Source organism: Lissotriton helveticus, chromosome 2_1 (assembly GCF_964261635.1).
Source record: "Lissotriton helveticus chromosome 2_1, aLisHel1.1, whole genome shotgun sequence".
Lineage (NCBI taxonomy): Eukaryota > Metazoa > Chordata > Amphibia > Caudata > Salamandridae > Lissotriton > Lissotriton helveticus.
Window position 1 is genome coordinate 588,739,529 of NC_136059.1, and position 24,468 is coordinate 588,763,996.

Below are 24,468 nucleotides of genomic sequence, written 5' to 3' on the forward strand. Positions count from 1 at the left end.
CCTCTTCTGCGCTCTTTCTATATTATTAGCCGCGGCTATAGATATAGACTCGCTGTGTAGGACCGCTTTCAGGGTTGCCCACTGGGTGGCCCGCGAGGTGTCGGTATTGTTGTTGTGGGTCAAGAATTGTGTGATAGCGGTTTTAACCCGCTCTACCGTTGAGGGGGTATGGAGGAGGGCCTCTCTGAGGCGCCAATGTCGTCGTGGGGTCGGTGCCGCCGGTAAGAGGAATGTGGCCACCACCGGGGAGTGGTCAGATAGCGAGGCCGGCAAGATGTCCACCTCCAGCGCTTGCGCTACCAATGGGGAGGAGCATAGCAAGTAGTCCAGCCTGGCGTAGGACTTGTGGGCCCTAGAGTGGTAAGTATAGGCAGTGCTACGTGGGTGGATATGTCTCCATAGGTCAGTAAGGCCGAGATCCTGGAGGTAAGCTTGTCCGGCCTTGGAGAGGGCCCCAACTTGACCCCACCGTTGGCATGAGCGGTCTGCTGTGTTATGAAAGACTAAATTTAGGTCGCCCCCTAGTAGGAGCCGGCGCTCCGCATTGGCTGTAGCTGGTGCTAATGCTGTCCGGAGAAATGTTTCCTGCCCCTTGTTAGGTGCATAGACTAAACCCACTATCAATGTCTGACCTGCTATCAAGAAGCGGTGCACTAACAACCTCCCCTTTATTTCTGCCTCCCGCTGCAGAACCTTGCCTGTGAACGACCTGGACACCAATATTGCTACCCCTGCCACTTTCTTGGAGGAGGATGAAAAAAGCTGTGTGGGAAAGGCACAGGATTTAAGTCGGTGTTGGTCCTTGGGCAGGAGGTGCGTCTCCTGTAGGAGGCAAATGTCGGCTGCCGAGTGCTCCAAAAGGGACAAAACCGCCCGGCGCTTAATGGGGTTGTTGAGTCCTCTCACATTCAGGGAGAGAATTTTAAGTCTGGTGTGTGGCATCGGTCATCAGGGTGGCTTCTGAAGCTTTGAATGGTGTACAAGGAAGAAAACGGAAAGCAACTGAAATAGGTGGACAAGGGGTACCCCCCCCCAACAAACATCCCCCCCGACCCCCGAAAAGTCCCCAACTTCCCCCCACCCTCAAGTGTCCCTTCCCCCCCCCGCCAACCCCAACGAACCCCCCCTCTCCAACCCGCCAACATCCCCCCTGTCCCAACTCCCTGCCCACCCCAAGCCCTCCCACTCCTAGGACCCCCTGGCAATCCCCCCCCCCCCCAAAACAGTGATAGTTCAGTGTCCCAGTCCTGCCAGTCCATCGCAAGGCTGTGGTGTCGTGTCCTAGCGGAGCGTATCCAAGTGACGGCCAGCATGGCCCCCCGTCCGCCCCCCAGCGCTTGCGAGGAAGAAGAGATGAGCAGTCCCCCCCCCTGTAGGAACTCATTCAGTTGGCGACGTTTCTTTGGCCACTTCGCTGATGGCCGTGGCCCTTTCTTGCGAGATAACGTGGGCCTCTGGCTTAGATTGAAGCTTGGGCAATCGTCTGCATCCCACTCTCCGCCATCCCCCGGAGGTGTGCTCTTGGGACTGTAGCATGGGCATCTGGTCCTCCGGCCGCTCTATGCCTAGGAGCGTGCAGGTGTCTTGCATTGAGCGCAGCTGCTGCAAGGTCACTTTCCATTTAAAAATCAGTCTAAATGGGGGGCCCCATGAGTATGGAATCTCTGCCTTACGGAGGAAGTCCGTGGCTGCCTTGAATGCTTTCCGCTTCTGGCTGGCCGATAGATCCTGATATAGTGCTATGGGACAGTTACGGAATTGTATGGGTTGTTTCCGTCTCGCTTCTTGGAGGATCTTTCCTTTTAGGGGAAGTCCGGTAAGAAAGCCAGGATGTCAGGCGGAGGGGCAGACGAACGTCTAGGCGGTCCTACTATGTGCGCTCTGTCTATCCGGACCTCAAAGTCTGATGGCTCCCCCAAGATGTCACGGAAGAGAGCCTGTAAGTCGTGATGTCCGTCTCTTCCTCTTTCATAGGAATCCCCCGGACCCGTATGTTGTTTCGGCGGGACCGGTTTTCTAAGTCCTCCGCATGTGCCTGTAAGTCTAATTGTTGCTCTTGCAGGCGGATGACCTCCTGTTGTAGTTGGTGTATCTCCTCGCTCCTGGCCTGGTCCGTCTCTTCGATGGCCATCACCCGTTCTCCGAGACCGTCCACCTCTCGCCTGATCTCCCCCGCCACCTCCTGTCGCAACGTTTTAAAATCCTCTCTAAGTGAGTTGAAGAGCGATTCAAGGAAGGACTTGGTGATCGGCATTTCTGCTCCGGGTGGGCTAGGCTGCGATTTTGTGGACTCCGGCGAGGGTAGCCCTTTTTCAGTCCTCATCTGTCCCTTCGCAAGCATCTCTGGGAGCGTGCGGTCCCCTTTCTTGCGTTGGCCCGCCATTGTGCTCTCAGCCCCTGTGCGATCCTTCCCTTGGCTTTGCGCTTACTTCGAGCTTGGCGAATGTGCTGGCAGTGGGCCTTCCTGGTTAGTATGGGTGTCAGGGCCCGGTCAGGACTCGCGTGTGTGGAGCGCTGCACACCCCTAGGCCCCTGCCAATAAGGACAACACACATGGCGGCCTTTTGTTGCAGGCTCAGCGGCACTGGGCTCCGGTGGGGAGCCCAGTCGCGTGATCTCTCCCTTGCCTACCGCTGTCTTCGGTGTGCGCCCTCCAAATCAGTCGACCTGGCTCCACACGGCCTCCCGCGTGCACCCACGTTGCGCCCCTGCGCTGTCTCAGTGGAGGTCAGCCGCCAACTCGTTGGGGCCCCGCTGGCTGTGGCCTCTTCCAAGGGCGCGCTAGTGTTCGTATCTCCCGTGCTCCGCGCAGCTTCACAACACCGGCACTGGGGGTGCGATGTTGGTAGGCCCCAGTAGGCCCAACGCCGAGGGCTCGATTACGCCCCCCGAGCTGGCAGCCCCCGCCGGGCCTGCGCCGCCTTCCGCATCTCTATGGGGCCCCGGGTGCCGCAGCTCGACACTCCGTTCCACGCGCTACCAGTGCCCAGCCGTCACAGTTCTCTGCCCCCTGAATTGCTTGAGGGTTCAATTGGGGGCCCCCGTTCAGGCCCGAAGCCAGGGCCTCGATGGTTGCCCCTCGCAGTTGGCCTCCTTACTCGCTGCTGCTGCGCTATGCCTGCGCTGGGGGTGTGAGATTGAGGGCCCCACTAGGCCCGACGCCGGGGGCTCGATTATGCCCCCCGAGCCAGCAGTTCCCCCCAGATGCGCGGTGTGCTCCTCACCTCAGTAGGCCCTGGGGGTCCGCAGGACAACCGTCACCAGTATGCGCCACAAGGGCCCGGCCTCTGTAGGTCTCCGCCCTCCGCTGTGCCTGGGGTCTCGCCTGGCGGCCCTCGTGTAGGCCCGAAGCCGGGGCCTCAATTTAGCTCCTCCCGGCTGGGCTCCTCTCCCGCCGTCAGGAGAGTCGCGGCGGCGGCGGCCGCTCACTCCTCCTGCTGCCCCACTCGCCCCCGCCTCCGATCATGTGGGTGAAGATCTCGGGCGGCTGGCGGCAGGGGATCCGATCTGCTGCTAACCTTCGGTGGACCGGACGCCATTTCCTTCCCCCTCGGTCCAGCGAGTCCCTCACTGCTTAGGAGGAGTCCGGAGGTCTTGTGGGTGAATCTTGGCTGTTCCGGGGCAATCCCGAAACTGCCCCGCAGGGTATCCGGGTTTACCAGGTGCTTGGGGGGGTCGACTAGGTGTATAAAAGGGGCGCCAAGGGGTTTGGACGGGGAGCCACTGCCCTGCGCATCTTCTCAGGCCGCCATCTTGGCCACGCCCCCAAGAAGCATTAGTTAAATCTAAATGCGTTTAGTGTTGGATGTATTAAAGATGAATTCGTTATTTCTAACATTTTTGTGATAGTCTTGCTGAAATAACAAGTTTAGTCCATAAAATTGGACACTTTTCACAAATACTTTTGTGTTTTTCACAGATGATGCAAGCTTTAAATGTTTTCTGTATTAGTTTCATGTTTGTATTCATTTAGTGATTTTGTCGTTTGTTGTAACTTGATGCAAATAATTCTTATTTAGACGTGTGTTCAATTTGGTTTTTGACCGTGAATTGTTATTTATATGTGATGGTTTCTGTGTCAATTTGAGAAATATGTGTTTCTTTTTCAGTCTTTTGAAAAAATTGTTTTTGATCAGTTTAAAGACTACTCAATAAAATTTTTATTCGGACAGATAAAGGAATAGTCTGCCCGTTACTCCATAAATAGTAGGAGTGTAGGCTAGTACGGAGCCAGGTGTTTGTGTTTTTGACTTTTAGAACGTTAGCATTTTCCTGCCTTAGCCATTTAGTTCCTGTAGCCTGTTCCTAGGTCACATAACTGGGTGTAACTGACAGTTGGGCTGTGTGTATTCCTCCCAGACATCCCCACACAACAGGGAGCTTAGGTGTGCCCGGAAGGGCTATCACAGGCAGAATGGAGAACCTACTAAGAATGATTGCACTGAAGTTATTGTCCCAATTCTGATGCATTCATCAACCACATATTGTGATGCGGATATGGATATTGATAAGCTGGAAGCTGCCAGACACTTGTACACCTGTAAAAATATTCTTTATATATATATATATGGTATAAATTATTAATTGTTTATTTGCGGTTGTGAGCAACCATAAATACTAATGAAATAATTATATTATCAACATTTTTGTTGTAGATAAATTTTAAGGGAGTACATTAACATGACAACTATATTTTCAAAAGTAGAATGACTTACCATGTGGTCACTATTGCAAATTACTGTATCTTGGTAATATTTTTTAAAAAAGGTAGCCTCAGTGCAATATTTTGATGAACTACATTCTACTGCAACTTCAAACAGCACATCTCTCTTTTTGAGTGAAATAATTTATCTTGAAATGTTCATATTTTATTTAATGTCTTTTGAAAGAGCAAAACAAAAATCTATTATGTGCCACAGGATTTCAGTGAAATTAATCAGATTGCCATAACACTTATGGTCTGCTCAACATTTCAAATTTGTTTTAAACATCCTGACATGCAGTCAATTTGTCTTGGCACACACTGCACAACTGTAAAAAAAACTCACCTGCCCTATTTGTAAGTGGATTTCAGTGACGGATCGAGAGAAAGATTCAATAATTTCTTTAACACGCACTAGATGTATTTCTTCAATGTCTTGAAATTTCTATGAAAGATGGAAACAATACATGTTGAAAGGTTTACTGGCATAGACCATTATTTTTATCTGACTTAAGTGTTTCACAAAGACCCTGCATATAACCAACTAATTGCGAATTACTAATGGCATTGGACCACTTTTGTCAATATACATTGTAAATCTAAAAACACAAACGCGTGTTGCTGTGAGATGATTAAAGCCAGGCACCTATGCTAAAAAATATTGCAATCTTTGAATAAAAAACGTAAAAGCTTGTAAGGTGCATGTAAGACACATTTACTATCCAACAATATGTTGCGATTACTTATGACATTCAAGCAATTCTGTGTTCAGGTGCAATGGATAATCTTCGTGAAGCAATCTGCTTCTTTAACGCTAATATGCCAGGGACATACATTTTCAGTGCTGGGGAGTGTAGCCCAATCTTCCAATGCCATGTTCTTTCGTTAGCTTTTGCCTATATAAATTAGATGATCTACTCATTTCTTTCCAGAAAGTAGGAGTAACAAATCCTGGATTGCTGTAGCGACCATAAATAGTATAACAAACGAAGGTTTCTCCTTCTGAGACAAATGACGAAAGTCTTGGATTGTATTATTGTGTCTCCTTTGAGGAGGTTTTCTCTTTCCAGATAGATCTCAGGTCCTATTTGATAATCATTTTGGGACCTGTACGAGATGTCAGATGTTTTCAGGTCTTAAGCCACACTAACAGTCGAGAATTTGATGCACTTGAAATCATACTATAGTTACTGGCAATGATTCCCTGACTGTTGTCCAATAAGCGATTTTAGACTTTTGCCATGTGATCCCTGAGGATTTGTGTTTTTGGTAGAGGGTGTGTGTTTGATATAACAGTTATGATCTCACTCTTGAGCACCAATTTAAGAGGTTGGGCAATTAGTTGAGGGAAGAGAGAACCTGCTTTAAATAACACTTCTAAAGTCCCCAAGGCCTAAGGGGAGACCCCTAGAGACTCACAGGGCGGCAGGCAGAGCCTCCTCTCAGGTCATAGACAGCAGGTCCAGTCCTCTCCTCTTCTCTTCTTGGACAGATCTAGAAGTGATCTGATGAGAGGTTCTGGGGATGCTTCTTTTATATCCAGTGCTAGTCTGTGGTGGAGGGCAATCGCTTTGTCCACCTCTAAACCAGTTCCTCCCTCTGGGTTTGACTAGCATGGTTAGTGAAACAAAGGCAGCGCAAGACCTGGTGTCAGTTTCTCCTGTCAGGTTCTCCTGTGTGGGTCAGGGGAAGCCCATTTGAAGTATAATCAGAGAAAGGGCATAGCTCCACCCCAGCCATCTTGGCAGGAAGATCCACACCTTACAACACCCAAGCCCTTTGTCCACTGTCAGGAAAAAATAAACTAATGTAGCACGTTACAACGCATGCTTTTACCACGCTGTAAGTAATAACGCGGTTGTGACAACGACCACGTTGTTACCACGCATGGCATTACATCGCAAGTCGTTTCAGCGACTTTCACTAGGAGGCGCGCTGGATTTAGGAATAGTATTAATTACTATTCCTACTCCAGTTAGCGCACCAGCAGGGAAGGTGTTAGATTTAAAATCCAACACGTTCCCTTGTGTTACACACCACCTCGCGCAAGTCGTTGAAACGTCTTGCGATGTAAAGGCACCCATGGTAACAACGCGGTCGTTCTAACGACCGCTTTGTATCTACCTGCGTGATATTGACGGCATTGTAAATGCTGTTTCCCAAAATGAACATCTCACACCAGGGAGCCAGCAAGGGGTCAGGTAACAACAGAAGAACACTGGAAATACGGCAGTTTAAGGTTTCGGCAGGAAAATGACTGCTTTCTAAAAGTGTAATTTCCAAAATAGTACATTCAAACCTGAGTGTACCATAAAGTTAGATTATAAATTACTATGGAAAGGAACCTTTTGAAATATTTTTCTAGCTGCTCCTAAACTGAATGTAGCTCTTATCAAATGTAATAGGGTAAAGCTGTGTTAGCCCAAGGGAAGCCAGCCTTGCACAGTGAAAAACAACTTTGCAGAAGTGTCAATGATAAGACATTGAATATATATATGATGTGTCTTTTAAATACAATGCACCCATGAGCTTTTAGGGCCTACCGTAGAGGTGACTTATAAGTACTAAAAATAAAGAATTAGGCCTGGCAAAAGGTTTATCTTACCAGGTCGAAATAGCCTGCACTACAGCTTGCAATAGCAGGCCTGAGAAATGTTTTAAAGTGCTACTGTAATGGGTGGCACAATGAGTGGTGCAGCTGCTTCTAGCATTTAATTTACAGGCCCTAGGTACATGTAAAATCATCTACTAGGGTCCCTCCAAGCAAATTAAATATGTTAATTAGGTGCATGTCAATTTACCTATGTTCAGCAAAAGGAAGGCAAAATTCTGAGTTGACCCTGCAGAAAGAGCAAATCTCCAAAAACACGTACTATAAAGCCCAGATTAGCAGTGACAGGGTTTTTATAATCCTTGAACAGGTCCATAACCTTTGCAGTTTAGGCTGCCCCAAGCCATTCAATCTTTCCTTAACATGAGGTGGGGACCCTAGTTCATAAAGAGCAACATATGTATCCTTTTTGGGCCACATTCGGAGAATCAATAGAAGCAATTTTCATATATGTCTTTGTTTTGGACTGCCCATTACCTAACCCTTATGATTGGAGATGGGGTAGTTTGTGTTTAGAGACTTTCTTTCAATTCGAACATGGGTGTGGTCAGGCACAACATTTTATTTTAGTTCAGAAGCAAGGGCCCTATTTAGGAGTTTGGCAGACGGGTACTCTGTCGCCCTGGTGATGGACTACCCTGACCCCAAGGTACTCAGTCTTCCCAAACATTCCTCCAACAGCCAGAGAGAGTACAAGATGTTAGAGGGAATCCATCTGAGTGTCCATCCAATTTACCGTGGGCAGTCGGGAGCTTTTGTTACAGCCCATCAGCGCCAGCGATAACATTGGCAAAACAATTGGTTTCACCCATTTGAGAGCTTTTGCCTTTGACAATGTGTTTTAGCCATATTGTACACCACTGTCGCTGCTGTTCAGCATGGCTAGAAGTTAGTGGTGTGGAGTGAAGTGAGGTAGGTTGGAGAGAGGTACGTTGGAGAGAAGTGGGTTGGAGTTGGTTTTGGTGGGGTGGCGGTTGAGTGGGGTTGGGTACAATGGGGTAAACTGGAGTGGAGTAGGATAAACTGGAGTGAGTGATGAAGATTGGAGTGGAGTACATTGGAGTGGGGTAGAGTGGAGTAAACTGGGGTAGACTCGAGTGGGGTAAATTGTAGTGGACTGAGGTAGAGTGGAGTGGAGTAGATTGGGGTGGAGTGGGGTAGACTGTAGTGGAGTGGAGTGGATTGGAGTTTGTAGAGTGGGGCAGATTGGGAAAGTGGGGTAAATTGAGTTGGGTAGATTGGAGTAGAGTGGGTTGAAGTGAAGTGGGGTAGATTGGGGTGGAGTGTGGCAGATTGGGGAGGGATGGAGAGGAGTGGGATAGATTGCAGTGGGGTTGATTGGGATACTTTGGAGTGGGGAGATTCAGGTATTGTGGGGTAGATTGGAATGGTGTAGAGTGGGGCTAGATTGCAGTGGGGTGAGGTAGATTGGAGTGGTTAGAGTGGGGCAGGTGGGGTGGAGTAGGGTGGGGTGGAGTGCGGTAGATTCGCATACAGTGGGGTAGATTGGGTTAGACTGGTGAAAAGGGAGATTGGGGTAGACTGGAGTGGGGTAGACTGGGGTAGTGTGAGGTGGGGTGGATTAGGGTAGTTTGTGGTATACTAAGTGAGGTAGACTAGAGTGGAGGGGGTAGATCGGGGCAGAGTGAATGTAGTGGGGTAGACTGGGCTAGAGTGGAGTGGGGTAAATTGGAGTGGAGTAGACTGGGGAAGTTTGGAGTGGGGTAGACTGGGGCAGAGTGGGGTAGACTGATGTGGTGCAGGGTGGGTTGGATTGGTGCAGATTGAGGATGAGCGGAGTGAGGTAAAGTGGAGTAGATTGGGATGAGTGGGGTAAACTGGGGAAGTTTGGAGTGGGGTGAATTAAGGTAGTTTGGGGTATATTGGGGTGGATTGGGGTAGATTAAGGTAGTGTGGAATGGAGTGGGGCAGAGTGGAACGGAGTGAGGCAGGGTGGAATGGAGTGGGGTAGATTGTGGTAGAGTGAGGTACATTGAAGTGAGTACATTGGAATGGGTATAAAGAGGTAGATTGGGATGGATTAGGGCAGGTAGGCGAATAGTGGGATGGGTTGGAATGGGGTAGGTTGGAGTGGAGTAGATTGGGGTGTAGTGGGGTAGATTGGGGATTGGTGGGTGGAATGGGGTAGACTGAAATGGTGCGGATTGGGATAGAGTGGAATGAAGTAGATCAGCATGTAGAGGGTGAAAGGAGAGTGGAGTGGCGTAGATTGGGGTGGAGTGGGGTAGATTGGAGTGGGTTAGATTGAGGTATAGGGGAGTGAACTAGATCAGTAAACTGGGGTGGATTGGATTAGACTGGGGTAGAGTCCAGTGGGGTGGATTGGATTGGGGTAGAGTGGAGTGAAGTAGATCAGCATGGAATGAGGGAGAGTGGAGTGGGGTAGATTTGGATAGGGTGGGGTATATTAAAGTGGGGTAGATTAGGGTGTATTGGACTAAATTCGGGTAGAGTGTAGCAGATTGGAGTGGCATCAGGTAGAGTGGAATAGAGTGGGGCACTAGGGGTATAGATAGGAGAGGGGTAGACTGGTGTGGAGTATATTCGAGTGTCAGTCAGTAAGAAAACTTTATTTGGTTAATTACAACCATAAAAGTGTACCCTATACATAAAATTACTATTAAAACATAGGCAAGAACGTATTAAAAACATGGTATGAGTACATATCATAAGATACACATAACCTTCATACAAAATACAAATAACCATCGACGACTAGATAGGTCGGGTAAATCCATCATCTACATCAGGATCCTTCCAAGGAATTCCATGCCGTACCGTTGTCCTTTGCATGTACAGCATCATTCTACCCCAACTGCACAGTAAAAGCTATTCACTCTGTACACTTGAGGAACACCCTGACCTTACTCATAAATTTCCCAATAGCGCATGCAATGTCTAGGTTTGTCATTTCAATTAGAAGGTTAGCAGCTTGCGACCTATTTTTGATCATATATTTTTTTTAAATCGGACAAAATCTCTTTACAAAAATCCCAAAACTTCGTACAATCTAATAAAATATGCACAATATCGCAATGATTGTATGTAGAGGGTGAAAGGAGAGTGGAGTGGCGTAGATTGGGGTGGAGTGGGGTAGATTGGAGTGGGTTAGATTGAGGTATAGGGGAGTGAACTAGATCAGTAAACTGGGGTGGATTGGATTAGACTGGGGTAGAGTGGGGTGGGGTAGAGTGGGGTGGGGTGGATTGGATTGGGGTAGAGTGGAGTGAAGTAGATCAGCATGGAATGAGGGAGAGGAGAGTGGAGTGGGGTAGATTTGGATAGGGTGGGGTATATTAAAGTGGGGTAGATTAGGGTGTATTGGACTAAATTCGGGTAGAGTGTAGCAGATTGGAGTGGCATCAGGTAGAGTGGAATAGAGTGGGGCACTAGGGGTATGGATAGGAGAGGGGTAGACTGGTGTGGAGTATATTGGAGTGGAATTGGATAGACTGGAGTAGGGGAAATTGGGGTGGGATAAATTGGGGTGCACAGGGGTAGACTGGGATGCAGTGGTGTGGCAAGAATGAAATGGAGAGGACTCAGGTAGAGTGGAGTGGGGTAGATTAGATTAGGGTGGAGTGGGGTGGAGTGGAGTAGATTGGAGTGGGAGTGTGGGGAAGATTTCATTGAAGTCAGGTCGATTTGAATAGGGCACCAAGGGGTAAATAGGGCTGGGGTAGATTGAGTGGCATTGACTGTAATGGAGTGGGGTAGATTGGGATGGAATGGGGCAGATTTGAGCGGGGTAAATGTGGGCATATTGGAGTGGGGTAGACTGGCGTGGGGTAGAGTGCAGTGTGGTGAGCTAGACTGAGTGGAGTAGATTGGGGTGAAGTGGGGTGTACCGGGGAAGAATGGGGTGAAGTGGGTTAGACTAGAGTGGGGTGGAGTAGATTAGAATGGGGTATATTGGAGTGGTATTAATTGGGATAGAGTGGAGTGGGATAGAGTGGGGTAGAGTGCGCTGGAGTGAGTTGGTGTGGGGTGGATTGGATTGGGGTAGAATGGGATGTTGTGAGGTAGATTATGATGGAGGAGTGGAGTGTATTGGAATGTGGTAGATTGGGGTAGGAATGAGTGATTTAAATTGGAGAGGAGTAGACCGGTGTGGAGTGGAGGGGGGTAAATTGAGCTAGAGTGGGGTAGATTGGGAAAGAGTGGAGTGGGGTAGAGTGGAGTGGGGTTGAGTGTAGTGTGGTGAAGTGGGGTAGATTCAAGCGGAGTGGGATAGAATGGAATAAAGTGGGGTAGACTGGGTTAAAATGGAGTGAAGTAAATTGGGGTGGACTGGAATGGAGCAGAGTGCAGTGGGGTACACTGGAATGGGAGATATTGGGGTGGGTGGAGTGAGGTAGATTGGGGTAGAGTGGAGTGGAGAGTAGATTGGGGTGGGGTAGAGTGGAGTGGTGTAGAGTGGGGTAGGGTAGAAGAGTGGGGTGGGTTGTTGTGTAGTGTGGTGAAGTGGGGTAGATTGTAGTGGGATAGACTGGAATAGAGTGGGGTAGACTGGGCTAAAATGGAAAAAAGTAAATTGGGGTGGACTGGAATGGAGCAGATTGGAGCGGATTACACAGGAATGGGAGAGACTGTGGTGGGTGGAGTGAGGAAGATTGGGGTAGAGTGGAGTGTGGTGGAGTGGAGAGTAGGGTGGAGTGGGATAGACAGATAGATTGGGGTAGATTGGAGTGGAGTAGGGTAGAGTAGGATAGAGTGGGGATATGGGGTGAATTGAGGTAGACTGTAGTGAAGTGGGGTACAGTGGAGTGGGGTAGATTGGGGTAGGCTGGAGTGAGGTAGATTGGAGTAGACTGGGTAGATTATAGTGAATTGGGGTAGACTGGGATGGCGTGGAATAGGATAGATTGGGGTAGAGTGGAGTGGGGTATACTGCAGTGGAGTGGGATAGATTCAAATTGAGTAGGGGAGATAAGGGAAGATTGGAGTGGAGTGGGTTAGATTGGAGTTGAGTGCAGCAGATTGTGGTGCAGTGGATTGGGGTAGATTGAAGTGGACTAAAATGGAGTGGAGTGGTGTAGATTATAGTAGAGTGGTGTGGGTTAGATTGGGGTAGACTTAAGTGGGTTTGTTTGAAGTGAAGAGAGGTTGACTAGAAAGGAGTGGGGTGCACTGGAGTGGAGTGGGGTGGAGTAGAGTAGATTTGGGTAGAGTTGAGTGGTGTAGATTGGGGTGGAGTGGAGTGAGGTAGACTGGGGTGGAGTGAAGTGGGGTAGACTGGGCTGCACTGGATTGGGTTAACCTGGAGTGCAGTGGGTTTGACTGGAGTGGAGTGTGGTAGACTCGAGTGGAGTGTGATAGAGTGGAGAGGATAGATTGGGGTTGAATGGAGTGAAGTGAGGTAGAGCGGAGTGGAATGGCTTGGAGTGGAGTGGAGTGGGGTGCTTTGGAGTGAAGTGGAGAGGGACAGAGTGGAGTAGAGTTGAGTGGAGTAGATTGAGGAGGAGTCAAGTAGATTGGGGTGGCATGGAGAGAGGTAGATTGGGATGCAGTGGAGTAGGGTAGATTGATGTGTGGAGTGGGGTAGACTGGAACGGAGTGTAGCTGTGTCCATTAGGCCATTACTCTTGCACCAACTTAATTTGAACTTAGTGTGCCTGAAAACGCTTTTGGTGAAATCATTTGAGATAGAGGACACAGGCTTTAAGGAGAAAAGGATTACATGCAGCACCATCCAAAATTTAAAAAGCCACATACTTTGTGTTTGAAAAGGCAGAGATGTGTGCAAAATGTTTATGTTGCTTAGTGGCAGCCTGTCCTGAAGCATCTGACAAGACTGCTTGTCTGGAAAGATTATGGGAGTCCGTTTTTAGATTAGTGTACGCTTTAAACAGACATACTTTGCGCAGAAAATAGACAGCCTACAAACATATGAGCTCACACGAACCCCTTTAATATTCCGTGACATTTGTATAATGTTATAAAGGGAAGCACCAAACTATAAAACAAAGTCACAAACTGCTGTAAAAGCCTTGGGATGTAGAGGCCTGCACCACCAAACTCTCTGGGGTGGGGTGTTGGCTGAGGAACTTTGGGTCACCTAGAGCTGGGAGATGGCGGCGTGCAATCGTCCTATTCACAGGAGACCCTGCTAGGTTTGGACCAAATTCCTAGAAGGAAGTCCGTAAGTGCCTCATTAAAGGGCAACAGAGATTCGGAAGTGGAAGCCCCAGGTTGAAGCACCTCTGTCAGGAGATTATTCCCGACTTGCACGGAGGGCAGCTTCTGTCCGAGGACCTCAGCTGCCCTCTTAACCACCATGGCATAGGATGATCCCTCCTCCATAGCCACTGTAGGAGGTGAGCATGTTAGTAACTGAGAAAGTATCAAGATTACTGGCCTCTCCAAGTTCCCCATAACAGTTTAAATTCTCCTCAAGAGACATCCTGGTTCCCAAGAGGGTCCCCAGGCCCCTCCCAATCTTCTCCTGAGCCTAGCACATCCTCAAAGTGCTCAGGTGACAACATAGAACCTCTGGGTTCTGTTGATGTCAGAATCTGCGTTGATTGAGGGCGTTCTGGCTCCCAGTCGTCGGGGATGAGGATGGGGCTTGCACCACCGACAGGCATTGGCGACGATAAAGTCGCAGGCACCGACTTCAAGTTCGACAATGGGGAAGGTTGCGTTGGCACGACCGGCGTCGGATTTGGGTTCGGATCTCTGAGGCCCCACCAGCGTCGCGGCAGGAGCCAATGCGTCAAACCCAATGGGGCCCCTTCCAACCCTGCGTAGCTCGAAGGATCGCCAGCGGAGATGTACCGCTCAAATACACGGCGCATGGCCTTGTAAAATTATTTTATTTCAGCAGAAGTCGCTGCGGCTCCCGAAAAGGGGGAGAGGCGCGAAGTAAACTCTGGTTCTGCAGAACTGTGCCTATAGCGTCGGTGCTCCTTACCTCTCTCAACGACGGACGCCAGTTGAGGTGAAGACAAAGTCCGCTTGGACTTCTTCTTCTTCTTGTGCCTCTTCCCCGAGTGTCCTGAAGACCTCGGATGGGAGGAAGATGACTTAGGGCTCCACGAACGGTCCTGCAACCCCCTCTTCTTGGAACGGAACGGTGAGTTCCTCTGAGTCTTGCTTGACTGTGTCGAATGCCGGCCCGCGAGGCACTTCATCGCTCGCTCCCTCCAGGTCTTCGGAGCCATTGTTCAACAATCCGAAGAGGACTTTGAATCATGGTCGTACTTCAGACACCAGAGACATATGCAGTGGGGATCGGTAACCGACATTATGCGGGAACAAGTCCTGTATGGTTTGAAACATGTTTTCCTCAAAGACATCCCTCACACACAACGTCAAATCCCCAAATTGTGACAAAAGTGCTTGCACGTCCACACAATAGTGTTTTGTGAACGTGTGTGGTGTAGACCAAGTTGCTGCTTTACAGATGTCATCTAGGGGAATGTTCCCTAAGAATTCAATAGATGCCCCTAGTCTACGTGTGGCGTGAGCACTAGGAGGAATGGTTAATGTGTGTTTGGCTTTAGCGTAGCATATTTGGATGCATTTAACAATCCACCTTGTATTCCTGTTTTTGAGATAGGATTGCCCTTATGAGGTAGGGAGAAAGACACAAAAAGTTGTTTAGTCTTTCTGAAGGGTTTTGTTCTTTCAATGTAGTAAAGTATCGTTCTTTTCACGTGTGAAGAGCTCATTCTGCTACTGAGTCTGGTAGAGGGAAAAACACTGGGCGTTCTACAGACTGGTTAAGGTGGAAAGCAGACACGACTTTAGGTAGAAAGTTTGGATTAGTCCTAAGAACCACTTTGTTATGGTGGATTTGTAGAAATGGTTCTTGTATAGTTAATGCCTGGAGTTCACTGACTCTTCTGAGAGAGGAGATGGCAATGGGGAAAGCTACTTTCCAGATGAGAAATTGTAATTCGCACTTATGCACTTATGTGGAGAAGTGTGGCTCAATGGTTAGAGCGGCAGACCCTGATGCAGAGGTCTGGTCTGGGACCAGGGTTCAATACCCGCCTCGGCGGGTCTTGGGCTCAATTTCCTCGGACCTGATAATTTTTGCCTCGGTGCCTATTCTAATCATGGGTCCCACTCTGCAACTCTGGGCAATAGCCTGCTTAATCTTCACAACGGCCCCAACAGCGCTGGGATGCCTGGCTTCACCTTGGGGGTGCCCAGGAGTGGGCATTTCACAGGGAAAAAGCCAGGAAGGGTTCCTAAGCGGTATACGGACAGCGCCGGGACACCTACGGTGGAGGTAGCTGTGCGCTTTACAAATGCCGGCATTTCATTATATATGCATAGGTTCAAATGGGGGACCCATGAGTCTGGTACGGACCACATTTAAGTTCCATACTGGAGCGGGTGGAACTCTAGGTGGAATTATTCTTTTAAGTCCTTCCATAAAAGCTTTGATAACTGGTATTCTAAAAAAGACAAGTGTTTTCTGTATTGACGATAAGCTGCTATGGCAGCGAGATGTAGTCTAATGGATGTATATGCTGGATTACATTGTTGTAGATCCAAAAGGTAACAGATGATGTTTTGAATAGAAGCATCTAGTGGGTGGATTTGGTTGTTTGTACAGTAAATTATAAATCTTTTCCACTTTGCGGCATAGCAAGCTCTAGTGGTAGGGCATCTAGCCTCTTTAATGATGTTCACGCAGTCTGGCGGGAGATTCAGGTAGCCAAACTAAGATTTCAGGTGCCAGATCGCAGGGTTGAGTTGACTGGGATCTGGATGTCTTATCTCTCCATGGTTCTGAGTGAGAAGCTTGGGTGAGAGGCGTAACTTTTGATGAGGAACTACTAATAGTTCCAAGAGGTTTGTGAACCATGGCTGACAGGCCCATGTGGGAGCAATGAGGATCATTGTGAGGCAATGCTGTTTGAGCTTCCGAACCACTAGTGAAATGAATGGGAGAGGCGGAAAAGCGTAAGCAAATTTGCCTGACCAGTCATCCATATTGTGTTTTGGTGTGTGGCAAACAGGTCTATTTCTGGGTGACCCCACCTTTGAAAGAATGGAAGCAGAACTTGAGGATGAAGTTCCCATTCGTGGATCTGCTATTTCTGAAGGCTGAGGAGATCTGCCATCTGATTGTGTACTCCTGGTAGGTGTTCTGAAAGGAGATATATGCTCTGAAGATTGGCCCATCTCCATATGCTTTGAGCTAGGTGTGAACGCTGGAGTGTGTGTTCTCCCCCCTGTTTTTGTATGTAATACATTGCTGTCATGTTTGTACGAACCAGGACAGCTTTGCCTACGAGGTGGTGTTTAAAAGATTTTAACGCTAAGAACATCGCCAACAATTCCAGGCAATTTATGTGGAATTGTTTCTGTTGAGGGGTCCACATGCCCTGGATGTTATGGGTTTGAAGATGAGCTCCCCAGCCGGTGAGCGATGTGTCTGCTGTTAGCAATATCTGTGGAACTGTGTCGAGGAACGGCTGCCCTTTGGAAAGGTTTTGTGTATTCCACCATTGCAGAGAGTGATGGGTGCAGTCGTCTACCAACACGAGATCTGTTAGCTGACATTGGGCCTGGTTCCACTGACATGCCAAACACTCCTGTATGGGACGCATTTGGAATCTTGCATAAGGGACAATGAGAATGCAAGAGGCCATCATCCCGATTAGCCTCTGGAACACTCAAGCTGGCAGTGAGTTTTGAGGCTGAAATTTTGTCAATAGAGCTTGTATGGCGGTTATCCTGACTGGGCTGGGGTATGCTAGAGATTTTGAAGTGTCTATGGTAGCCCCTAGATATTGTTGTATGCTGGACGGTTGGAGGTGGGATTTGGTGAGGTTTACCATGAAGTCGTGAAGCAGTTGTTTTGTTTTGTGTGTGTGTTGCACACAGCTGCTGTGCGACCGGGCTTTTATGAGCCAGTCATCTGGAAGACATGAATGTGCTGCCTTCGTAAGTGGGTCGCAAGTACCACTAGACACTTGGTAAAGACTCTGGGTGCTTTAGTCACCCCGAATGGGAGGACTTTGAATTGGTAGTGTTGACCTTCTATGACAAACCTGAGATATTTCCTGTGAGCGGGGTGAATGAGAATATGAAAGTAGGCGTCCTTTAAGTCCAGAGTGGAGAGAAAGTCGCCCTGTTGGGAGAGTGACCATGTGGAAGTGATCCAACTGAATGTAAAGGTTTAGGGGTCTGAGGTCCAAAATGGGCATGAGAGAGCTGTCCTTTTTTGAGATTAGGAAATAGAGGGAGTAATCCCCTGTGCCTTGATAAGGCAAGGGGACTGGTTCTATTGCATGTCTTTGTAATAGGGAGAGAACGTCTTGTTTGAGAAGTGTCAGAAGTTCCAAGGACATTAGACGTTGTCTAGGAGGAATATCTGGGGGAGTAGAGGTGAGTTCCAGGCAATAACCATACTGGATCATTTGTCTTGCCCACTTGTCTGTTGTGATTGAATTCCAGACAGGTAGGAACTGTGAGAGACATCCCCCGACTAGAGTGGGATGATAGGGGGGAAGGGCAGGGAAGTCACTGTTTGGTGGTAGAGGAGTTGCGGTTATTGTTACAGCAACCTCTTCCCTTACCATTGTTGCCTCTGTAGCCTCCGCAAAAGTATCCTTTGGAGGACGTTTGAGTGGGGGCCCTTATAGGAATATGGGGAAAGGATGCAGACTTGCGGTTAGAGAGGTCGACCTCGAAGCTGGGGAACCGTGTTCGAGTCTCGGCAATAACGCTCAACATCCTGTGATTCTGGGCAAATCAACATCCTGTGATTCTGGGCTTCACTTAATCTTCCTCTGCCTAACAAAATTGAATGTGCCCATCTGTAAGGAAACTGGTGCTCATGTAAAGCGCTCTGATAACCGATGTCTCGGGTCTAGTTCGCGCTATATAAAACACTCAAAATTAAAAAAAAAAATTTTAAAAAGGAAGAAGAGGGATGTTCTGAGCCAATGGTTTTGGAGCCAGCCCTGTAGAAGGAGCAGCAAAAAGAACCTCTAGGGGAAGGGATTTGTAAGGCCCCCATGGACTTAGCAGTGTCTGTATCTTTTTTCATCTTTTCTAAAGATGTGTCAACTGAGGGCTCGAAAAGATGCTCTTGATCAAAGGGCTGATTAAGAATAGCCGATTGCACCTCTTGTTTGAATACGGAGACCCAGAGACAAGCGTGCCTGCGCAACAACACGCTAGTGTTAATGGCATGAGATGCGGTATCAGGCGCGTCGAGCGCACATTTAATTGAGGTGTTTGTGATCAATTTCCCCTCTTGTATAAGGTTGTTGGCTTTTTGTTTGTACTGGTCAGGAAGGTGTTGCATGAGCTTTTTAAGCTCATCATGAGGCGCCTTGTCGTACCTGGCCAATAAAGTTTGCGCATTTGCCATCCGCCAATGATTCGCAGCATGTGAAGCAATACGTTTGTCAGATGCGTCTATTAGTTTGGACTCCTTATCAGGAGGGGGGTGTCGCCTGTACTTTGCGAGTCTGCCCTCTTGCGGGCATTAGACACCACAAGATAATCTAAAGGGACATGACCTTTAATGTAAATTGGGTCATTGGGAGCTGCCTTATACTTTTTGTCTACCCTGGTGTTGAGAATTCTTGCCCTGACAGGGTCTTTAAACACTTCTGGAGCATGTTTGAACATGCCCTTTAGCATTGACAGGGTGTGCGTGGATTTTTGCAAGGGTGCAAAAGTTTCAAGTAAAAAATCTTCTTCTAAGGGATCAGAATGTAACTGTACCCCATGGTATTGGGCAGCCCTATTGATTAGTTGTGCAAACCTAATATTGTCATCAGGGGGTGATGGCCTAGATGGATAAAGGTCTGGGTCATTATGTGGGGCGGGATCTGTGTTGTAGTCATCCCAAGGGTCTACTTCGTGTGGAATGGTATGATTATCATCATCCCCATCTGGATCTTTATTCCCATCCCCACCGGTATCCTCATCATCTGGTGTTTGAGGTAAAAAAGTATGTTGTGGGGAGTGTGGTGGAGAAATTGAAAGATTTGGATCAGCTGGAGGAGGAGAAGGAGGTGGAGAGGTGTTAGTACTCATCTCCTTTCGCTTCAAAGGTATTTCAGGTTCCTCTGAAGTGTCCAGTTTTCTCTTTTTTGGAGGTTTGGCGACGACTTTGCTAATCACTGGATCGATAAAGAGAGTTTTTTGTTTTGGATGCGAAAGTCAGGTAGAGACTGTGTGTCTTTGTTTGGTGCCAAAGCTTTTGGGTCAGAATGTTCTTTGGACCAAGTCTCTGAGGCTTTCTGCTTGGCCTCCTTAGTTTTTATATGAGTTTGTGGCTCCGAGACATTCTTCGGCTCCGACAATTTTTTCGACTCTGAAGATTTTTTCGGTTCTGTTTGTCTTTCGTATGTTTGGACGCCGAGGTTTTCGGCATCGGGCTGTCTTCGGTGCCGACGAAGCAGGCACATCTTTGGTCTTGTGCTACGAGCCCGAGCCAGAAGGCTTGTCTTTAGGTTTCATAGCCGGGCCCGAGGGTGAGGCATCTGAAACATGTTGCTAGTGTCGACCCGAGGGATAGGGCGCTACCGGAATCTTGGATTTGGGTTTTAGGAGAGGGGTTTCGGTACTCATGGACCGCTGAGCCGGGATGATTGTCTCCTGTTCGGCGTCGGAGTTGTCGGCCTTGGAGACAGAGATATCTTCTTCATCACCTTGTTGCTCCGTCTGGACATTGGGATCTGCTCCGCAGATGTCTGGAATCGAGCTGGTTTGCAAGACATTTCTTGACGTCAAGCCCGACGATCACGGAAGGTTTTCTTCGACCTGAACGATGCGCAGGCCTCGCAGTTTCTGTCTTCGTGCTCCGGGGAAAGGCAGAGATTACAAACCTCATGCAAGTCTGTGTGTGGGAACTTAGCACCACACCCAGGTAATTTTTTTAATGGAGTCCTTTCCATTGACTGCCGGCATACTGGACTCGCATATAGGCTCTACGGCCCGCACCGAAGATCGAGGAGTTTGTTTTTAAAGATGCGCGTCGAAAGGGAATCGAGATCGAGACCATGCCATCAAGTGGAGAGGAATGCACGTCGACAGGGATGGGGGGGTTTGAAACCGATGTCGACCCGGAGCACAGCAAATCTCATCTGAACACGATGGCAGAAGAAAACAATCTGGAGATGGAGTTGATGCCCATGTGCACTACCCTCCTAAGGAGGAGTCACCTACCTCGTGACTACAAAGACTTCTTTCAAGACAAAAACGAAGTGCAAATATATACGAGCCCAACACCAGATGGCAATCTATGCAGAAGTATACGATCTACAGATCATATGCCTCGAACAGAGGGCTTTCAAAAACTTTTCAGCTGGAGCTATAGGTTTCAAGAAACAGGTCGGCAAAGAAATGGTCTGATTAATGTACAAAAAAGAAAAGCTGGCAGATACAGAAGAAAGATGTGCACTTAAAGATACCATATTTGGAACGTCTGCATTTGTTGCAGCTGCCCAATGAAACAATGAAGTACTTGGAAATTCAAAAAGAACTATGGATGGTCCTATGGAGACAAAAAGACAAAGCCCTATTACCATCTAGAGAATAAAAACACTGGTCGACCAAAATCGGTCCCCATGTTCACCAACCCCCAACACCGAGCAAATCGTATATTTTAAAAAGTTATTTTTGGCTCACAGAAATGGGAAGGGGCAAGTTTCCAAAGTTTTAAATAGAGGTCCATGAAGTTCCTTTAGCAATTAGAAAAGATCCCAAGAAGGAACTGTGGACAAACAAATAAAGCCATATATGTTAAAAGCTGCTTAGATGTCCAGCAGCTTACCGATCCACATAGAAGTCTCTGAATAACTTCCCGAAGGGCCAAATCAGGGTAGCATATTACACCGTGTAGTATCTGTGGTTCGTAGGATGTTGTTTTCGTTGTCATTTTATGTGGGAATTGTTTCCATGACATGCGCGATGATCACCAAGGTGCTGTTATTGTGTTATGGGAAACAGCACACAGCAGTGTGCTGGACGATGAAGTGGAAGAGACAGGCGTCCACTTTTATCATTTCCAGCATGCTGGTAGCTTCGAACAGTCTACATGCCCATCTAAGATATTTTATATGATATATTCTGCTTAGCTGGCGAACCATGCAGTCCTCCTTACATTACCTGCATATCGAAAGCAGTTTTCTGGTTGAGTTTTTTGCAATTTGTGGGTTGTAATCTGAGGACTGCGCTTGAGGGTGCAACCATTTTCTGATCTCGGTTGTCCAGATGCTTTAGGTTTCTTTATCCAGGAAACAGCCACGTTCTCAAATGTCTTCGGAAGTTTATATACTGCTTGGTGCTTCTAAGGCTGGTAGTGAGTACTAGAGCTTCATGTTTTGAATCGATATTGTAGTGCCTCCAACAGATCCAACAGATGCAAGGTTGGAGCGCAGTGTCCTATTTGGTACATATTGCTTGGAATTAACTTATAGGTATAGCAGCCCTTTTCCTTGGGACGCTCTGTGGACAATGAAGGGTGACATGAACATTGCTCTTCTAGCTATAGGTAGCCAGTGTAGGGATTGCAGAACTGGAGTCATGCATTATCTTGGGTGAAGGTGGATAAGATGCCTTTTGGTTGAGTTGTATTTTTCATACGATGAAAGCGGGTGCACCAAGCTATAGGTTGTTGACATACTCCAGTTTGGAGATTCCAGTTTTGAGATTCCGATTCCTAGGTTTCTAACCTCTCTGGATGTTGTTCGAGGGGCCCGAAGTTCCTTAGAACATGACAGTGGGCTGATACTTTTGCGATTGTCCAAAGGTCATAATCTGCTTTTGCAGAATTGACCTTCAGATTGTTATTCCTCATCCATGTGTTATGGCACAAAGACAGCCATTGAGGTGTGCATTATAGAGGTATTAGAGGCTTTTCATTTAAAAAATGATTTGGGTGTCATCTACATAGTTATAACAGATGAGGTTGTATGATTTATTAGATTGGGTAAAGGGGTTGGGAAGATATTGACCAACAGAGGAAATATGACAGACCTCTGTGGAATGCCACAGTGTTGCATGTGAGCAGGTGATGTGAAAGGGGGGTAGGTAGGCTAAACGTTGCCTGTCTGTGACATAAAAAGCAATTAATTCAAAGCAACTTCTAAGAATTTAATCTTGTTAAGTATTTGCAGTAGCGTGGACAGGGTCAAATGCAGCTGATTAATTCAAAAGTAATAAGGCAGCTATTCCGTTTTTGTCTATTGTGAGTTTTAGATCTTCACACATGGATATGATGGATGACTCTGTGCCTCTGCCTGGTCTAAAACCAGACTGTTGGTCTGACAGTAAGCCATAATGTTTGGTAAAGTTAGAGAGTTGAGTAAACATGACTCTCAAAATATTTTCCTAAGAATGGTCCATTCGATATGGACATCTAGTTTGCTGGGTCAGATGAGTTATGGTTTACTTTTTAATAGGAGATCTAATGCAGGAGGTTTTGAGTTCAAGTTGGAATGAACCTAGTTCCAAGGTCCTTATTACATAGGTGTCTTGCTACCTTCCCTGCAAAGGATGAGCGAAGGAGATCTCTAAAGAAATGTTGGCAGTGCTAGGTCTGAATGTCATCCTGATGGCCAGGCTGTAATGTTAAGATCAAGGAAGCCTTTTTGTGACAGGATATTGGAAGTATGCATAGATGAATGATAATTGGTGTCTGTCTGTGGTGGGCTCAGTTATGCGTTGTTGTGGTGTTGTCTTTGCTCTCTTTAAGGAAGGTAATATTTTGTCATTTTTTAGAACAATTGTTCAAAGATTTTGTCACAGATGTTTTGTGATTGTGGTGTTTCTGTGCTTAGGCACTCTGGATTGCAGAATTCTGTTAGAATTTTATGGAGTACTGTACAATGCCAGTCTGCTTAAGTTATGCATGTGGAGTAGTAGCATCTTTTTGTGTTCTGATGGCTATTTTGAAGGCTCGGTTATTGTGCCACAGCAATCTTCTGTCTGGTTTATCTCCTGTTTTTCTCCATTTGTGTTGTAGCATGTTGAGCTGTGTTTTCATTCTTTTGATTTTGACATAGCCTAAGCGAGTCAAAAGAGTGGAATGAGCAAAAAGGATTATGTTACTTACCCAGTAAGCATCTGTTCTTGGCATGTAGAGCTGCAGATTCACATTCTTTGAATACTCCTGCCATCTAGTGTTGGGTCCGGATGTTTGCAAGTTGTTATTCTTCGAAGAAGTCTTTCCAGTCACGACGTAAGGGGACTCCTTTCGGTGTAAGCCGACTCCATTGATAGACTGTTTTCCAGCAAGAGGGCGAGACTGGAGTAAGTGAGTGTAGTAAAGAGAGATGTCCATGAATAGATAATGTAAATAATGAGAACTGCAACAACTACAGGTGCCCGTGGAGGAGGGTGGGCGCATGGGAATCTACAGCTCTACATGCCAAGAACAGATGCTTACTGGGTAAGTAACATAATCAGTTCGAGGCATGTGTGCTGTAGATACATATACCTTGCTTAGACTATATAGCAATATCCTCCCAAAGTGGTAGCTAACCAGTAGTAGATGGTGCAGTTGTCGGGGAAAGTGTTTTTAGCACTGCCTGCCCTACATTGGCTTGTTGGCCTGCTAGTACATTCACACAATAGTGTTTGGTAAAAGTGTGTGGTGTAGACCATGTTACTTCTTTACAATTGTCAGCTATAGGAATGTTACCTAAAAAGGCCATAGATGCCCCCATTTTGAGAATGGAATGCGCTCTAGGGGGTAACGGTAATGTTCTTTTAGCTTTTGCGTAGCAAGTTTGAATGCATTTAACAATCCATCTTGAATTGACAGATTTATAAATAGGATTGCCTTTGTGAGGTGGTATAAATGAAACAGTTACTTTGTTTTACAAAAATCTTTTGTTCTTTCGATATAATACAATAACGCTCTTTTGACACCAAGTGTGTGAAGAGCTTGTTCTGCTACTGAATCATGTTGCGAAAAGAACACAGGTAAATCAACTGATTGGTTAATATGGAAAGCAGAAACCACTTTGGGAAGGAATTTGGGATTTGTGTCAAAGAACTACCCTATATTTATGGAGCTGAAAGAAGGGTTCTTCTATGGTTAGTGCCAGTAGACGAGAAGATGTAGCCTTACAGCTAGAGCGGCCGATCTCAAAGCGGGGGATCGGGTTTGAGTCTCGGCAACGAGGCAATCTAATTTTTCTCACGT

At 47.3% G+C, this 24,468-nt stretch overlaps 1 protein-coding gene across 2 annotated transcripts in view; it reads right to left on the minus strand.

The window, feature by feature from the left end:
* FCHO2 (FCH and mu domain containing endocytic adaptor 2) overlaps nucleotides 1–24,468 on the minus strand; it is a 1,197,262-nt gene that overhangs the window by 784,950 nt on the left and 387,844 nt on the right. For both annotated transcript variants that reach the window (XM_078675272.1, XM_078675273.1), the window contains exon 7: nucleotides 5,049–5,147. In XM_078675272.1, the coding sequence (XP_078531398.1) occupies nucleotides 5,049–5,147 (99 nt within the window). The remainder of the gene's footprint in view (nucleotides 1–5,048; nucleotides 5,148–24,468) is intronic.